General features: G+C 40.2%; 1 protein-coding gene across 2 annotated transcripts in view; it reads right to left on the bottom strand.

Annotated features, from left to right (window-relative positions):
• Nucleotides 1-4,718, bottom strand: part of capn15 (calpain 15) — a 26,564-nt gene extending 21,846 nt beyond the window's left edge. The window contains exon 1 of one of the 2 annotated variants that reach the window (XM_008314624.3): nt 4,147-4,718. Coding sequence is in view for 1 of the 2 variants with exons in the window: in XM_008314623.3 (XP_008312845.1) it covers nt 545-729 (185 nt within the window). In the remaining variant the exon portion in view is untranslated. The other variant, XM_008314623.3, reaches the window with a different exon arrangement.
• Between the last annotated feature and the right edge of the window lie 906 nt (nt 4,719-5,624).

Genomic DNA, 5,624 nt, shown 5'->3' with positions numbered 1-5,624 from the left:
CGATATTTTGATTTCAGAATCGATTTCAGAGCATAAAGATCCAGAATCGGAAGTATCGATATTTCAGGATCGATCCGCCACCAGTAATGTTATTTCTCTTCAAGGACTAATGAACAGTCTGGCAACTAACAAGATAAACCAACATTAAGCTATTACCCTGTGCTAGGACCTGCAATTGACAAACATAACATTTACGTGACTTGATTTCATTATCGCATTATTGCATCCATAATCTTATAGATGCAGTGCTGGGGTAACATTCCCAAAGGCAACAGTAAGAAGTTGTTGTGACTACAAGTTATTGAAATGGAAACAAAAAAAAGTAAAATTAAAATAATACCTACTGGCACTTCCTGCCTATTTCTGAGAAACACGACTGGGATATGCACACCACGTGCACCTTCTACATTCATATATGTAACACGATCCAATCCGTATGTAATACAATCCAACGTTGTGTATCACTATATGACCTTCCCGAACACCGTCGCAGTGGCGCCGTCCCTGCCATCCTCACAGAGACGAGAACCGCGCTTGACCTTACCTGCGCTCTCGATGTGGGCGGGGCAGATGCTGATGCTGCTGACGTGTGATGAAGGTGCTGCCCCACACAGGGCTGCTGTGGCTGTTCCTGAGCCATCCCACATTGTGTGATGTTGAGTACGTGCCACTGCGGAAGCCATGGTCCGAGTCAGTCTGTGCATTCAGAGATGAGGCTGAGCTTCCCATCACAGTATCTGGTTACGTTATGATAGATAAATCTGCTTGTGTTGTTTGCCTCAAGAGCAGGATCTATATATCTGCTGCAAACCTCCTCTTTGCACGTGTCTGCTTCAGCACCTACTTTTGAGGATTCAAAGTTCCCGAGTGCGATGCATCTTGTCAGCACTGAATCTTTGCGAAAGCCACATATTATTCCTGATGATAATTCCATGGACAGAAGCCCTCGCAGTGCCTTGCCTCGCCCGAGTCCCTTTTTTCTTCCAACATGCTCAGAAGTCCATCAAAAGCAGCGGTGCACTTGTACAGAAGAATCCTGTTTCCGAAAATCATCCTAAAAGCATCTCAACCGCATTTCACATTAAGAAAAGAAAGACTTCGGGAGGCAAGAGTGCAGGGAATGTCTGGGATTTCGATGTCCACAAACACAGATACTGATACACAGAACATTGTGCAGGACATATATCTTCTGTTATGAAAGCAGTGGAGCGCAACGCATTCCCTTGAAAGGCTCTTGGCAAACTTGCGCATGTGATATGAATGTGATTAAAAAGCTGTGGCAGTTTAGCAGCAGGACATCGTAGTGGCAATTTTCACTTCTCCATTTTTTAAAAGGATATTCCTCATATTTGCAGAGTTTAAATTTTAACATTAGAAAAAAGAAAATACATCAGCCGGTGGTACTTAACCTGTTTTTTGTTTTTTGTTTAATTTAAACAATATAGCTGACTTTGAAGCATGTCTTTAGGAGTAGGTAATTATTTTATCAGAAAATATGAGACATTAGAAATGATGCTGTTTTAGTGACATGATATTAATAAATGAATGAATAAAAAAAAAAGGGACTTGTTTTTAACAATCATCTGTGGTTCCTGTCAAAAACATGTCATTCATTTAACTAGTATCGATGACTACGTCTTAACGGTCGCAGTACAAAGCCCTGCGGTATTTACGCGCATTTAATTCTCCACCGGTAGGTAACTGATTTACCACAATTAATGCCAAACCATTAACGCACAAGTGTGAACCTTAATCCACGCCGTAAACCACAGCAAGACGTCACAGCGGCAGAGGCCAGGTCACTCCACAGGACACGACACGCGCGGTTAGGATGAAAAGAAATTACCGAAGAGGCGATCATCCACGAAGGACAACTCTGCCTGAAACGTCTAATACTTCGCTGCTCATTTGGCCCTGCTGCTGCCTACGCTGAGCCCAGCAGATGTCAAACCCTGTTGTCTTCCATTAGGAGGCATCTTCGCCCCCCGGTCCCGCCGTCGTTTTAAATGTCAAGCCGCTGAAACAAGCAAAGAGTCCATCCCATACGTCACTCATCAAACGTTTCATTCAACCCGATTATTCTCGGTATCCCGTATTTCCGACTGATTTATCCCTCTCGGGGATTCAAATCTTCCTATCTTTGAGCCTGGGTACAGTGGCCAGGATGCAATCTCCACCTCACAGGGATTGCTGGTGTGTCAGCAAGGCGCATGCGTATAAGACGCCTGCGCAGAGACGTGCCCCACGACCGGAGCTCTCGTCGAAAATCTTCTCGAGCAGAGTTCTTGAGCATCATCAAAAACCTGAATGTTTTTTTTTTTAATATCCAGAGAATAATCTTAGACATCTGCAAGTAAAAAAAAAGCTATGTCCATCACCACGTAAGACAAGAAATGTAAAATAAAAAAATAAAAAATAACTGGCCATTTTCAGCAGCTGACTTCCGATCAGATGTTTTAATTACAAAATACAAATTCTGAGCAGCTTAGTAAATCTCGAAATATCCAAGAATCTACTGAACAGCCATGAAACCTTCTGCTGTAATAATCACTGCATAATCTATTCACTGAAAGATGAATTCTAATATAAAACAAAATTAGCACATCAAACCAACTAGACCCAATGCTGACATTACCTAAAAAAAACATGGTAACTTTGGACTCAGTGAAGGTGATTCAAGATCTAACAAATGTTTAACCTTCATTATAAGAACCTTACCTGATATAGTAATCAAACAGACATTGGACAGTTGGCATGGTTTAATTTCCCTCGATTAATTATATAGTAAAAGGTTATTAGTGGAGGGTAAAAAACCAAACACGATTTCAACACTTGCGGTAAAGTCACGTAGCCGTCACAAAGGATATGAGAATTTTCAGTTCCTCTTCTCACTCAGCCTCTTCATATTAGCTGCTAAACTGTTTCCTATTTTTTGTCTCTCTGCCTTTATCATGTTAACAAACGCAACTACCGAAGTCTAGACAACGACCAGTCTCAAAAGCTCACTTTTTGGTCAAAGTAAACTAACTAACAGGATCTGTAGTATTTAAAATGTTGTTGTGCAAATTGCACTCCAAATATTGTCAATGTAGCTTACTCAAAATGTACTGTATAACAACCGTCACGCTAGTAAAGTTCCCCTATTTACTGGACACGCAGACTAGAGAAAATGGCAAAAAAAAAAAAAAGGAAAACAAAAGTAAATCACAACAGAAGCTTACTGTGTTTATTTCACAGGTATTAGTCATTCTCATGGCTTTTCTCCAGTAAAATGGATTACACTCGCCTTCATCTTACATTATCTTACTCCCTCCTCTACTGTTACACCAACCACCTCCATGTCCTCTTTTCTTTCTTTTTTTTTACTCGCTCGGCAGCTCAAACTCCACCACCATCATTTGTCCAATATATTTGAAATTTCTTCCCCCACACATGTCCAAACCATCTTAACCTTGTCTCTCTAAATGTACACAAACTGCTCAACCCTTATTGTCCCTCTGGTAGAATTAGGTTCGTACACAAGGATGGGCATTTTTCATACTCATTAAAGCTGTCACTGCCAATGTCAAACGACATAATGTTATGTATATTTCGTTATGTATATTTTATACGTCGACTTTTGAGTGCCTTTGTGAAAAGTGATAGGAGCAAAGGAGTGAAAGACAAGTCTTTATAGCAATGGACGACCGGCTCTATGTCTATGCGCTGTAGCATGACGGATTTTATAAGCACTGGATCCACAGGACGTCCTGTCACTCAGACAAACATTTCAGAAGTCAACTTACAGGTATGTAGAGCAAGACTGGTAAAAAAAAACATGTGACGTGTAACATGTGACAGGAGCTATGACGTTAGTGCCAAACGTCTCGCTGTACATCGGATATATTCTTACACTTTGCAACACAGCTACACGGTAGACTTGGAAGTGGACGGTCCACAATAGTAGAAAGACCAGATAAAGGCAACATTAAAGAATACAATGTGGGACGTTCGATAACTGTACACCTGTGTGCCCTAACACCGATCGTTTCAGTAATCAACATCATAACCGCCGAAGATAGGACACACTCCCAGTTAGACAAAGACGTTAATATCCATGTAGACATTTCTCTCCTGAAGCTCACTCACACCAGCGGACAGTCTTACCTCAGCTTAGCCGGGGAGGGAGTTTTTGGAGATTTAAGTTGTGCCAACGTTAACTTTTCACAGCCATGGGAAGACGTCCACTTCCTCCAGGTTTGTAGTACCTCAGCCGCCGTGTCTGTATTTGTGGGCTGTCGTTTTTGCTGTTACCACGTTCGCACATCATTCGTAAACAATTATGGGTCATGAAAAAGCCTTATATAGAAACCGCCATGTTTCTACCACAAGAGACCGTGTAGGTTTACCCCCCAACTGTCCAGGAAGCGAGCGGAACCTCCTCGGGGCAAAGTTCGAACAGAAAGCCCGTACGCCAACTACGTAAGAATATGTTCTCTGCTGAGCTACGCTAACTTAAAGGCGTTTGCTGAATGAGGAGCGAGAAGACTTCACTTCCCATTGCTCCGCCCGACCGTTGTGGACAGGATGTTTCGTCACCGGTGACGCGTGTAAATAGCAAACGTAAACAACGTATTCCCATACAGAAGGGGTTTCAAACTTCAGTGAGCTGAGGGCATCTGCTGCCACCGTCATTTTATTGGAGGACCACGTTAAGTTTTTGTTTTTCGATAGCAAATACAAAAAATACTAAGGATACGAAAATCCCAGTTATTTTAGAAAAAGTAGTTTTTGTTTAGTATTAACTGTGTATAATACTACAATGTTCACCACAAGAACTTTTTTTTTTCTCACACTAATTGTTACACAGTGAAAAATTTTGCTCATTTACGGTCACACATACATGATCAATAAAGCCTCAGTAACAGTTCTTTTTTTTTCATTTTTCATTCATTTGTTTTCTGTGTTTTTTAAACACGTCAGTTCATTGCAGGGCTATGTATAATAATAATGATAATAATGAAAAATAAATAAATAAAACAATTAAAGTACTGTTGATACTGTGTTGTATGTATGCTAAGTGTTATGTAATAACCTTAGTTTTTGTAATATGCTTTAACTACACTGTTTCTACTACCCCTCGTCATTATTTTGCTGGCCACACGGTGGCAGCATAATGCTGCGCAAAGCGAAGGAACTTTCTTCACACTTTCCATTGTGACTGCATGAGTGTCTCTTGGCCTTGGGCTTATTCCAGTGACTCATTCATCCAGCCACTACTACTAAATGTGCGTATAGGTGACCAAAATACAAGTGAGAGGTCTACTTCCTAAGGGTCCTTGGATTATCAATTAAACTATTGTGTGCATTGCAGGCTCCTAGGAGACCTTTAGTAAATCATTTAAGTCAAATCGTCCAAATGCCTTTTACCTTACAGAAGTTGCTCTTAATGATTTCATTGTAATCTAATCTAATCTAATCTAATCTAATCTAATCTAAATCTAAATCTAAATCTAAATCTAAATCTAAAACTGAATTTAATCTAATCTAAATTGATCTAATCTAATCTAATCTAAATCTAAATCTAAATCTAAATCTAAATCTAAAACTAAATTTAATCTAATCTAAATTGATCTAATCTAATC

This window comes from Cynoglossus semilaevis, chromosome 8 (genome assembly GCF_000523025.1).
Source record: "Cynoglossus semilaevis isolate Cse_v1.0 chromosome 8, Cse_v1.0, whole genome shotgun sequence".
In the NCBI taxonomy this organism is placed as follows: domain Eukaryota; kingdom Metazoa; phylum Chordata; class Actinopteri; order Pleuronectiformes; family Cynoglossidae; genus Cynoglossus; species Cynoglossus semilaevis.
Note: the sequence above shows the minus strand (reverse complement) of the source record. Positions and strands in the feature narration are given on the sequence as shown.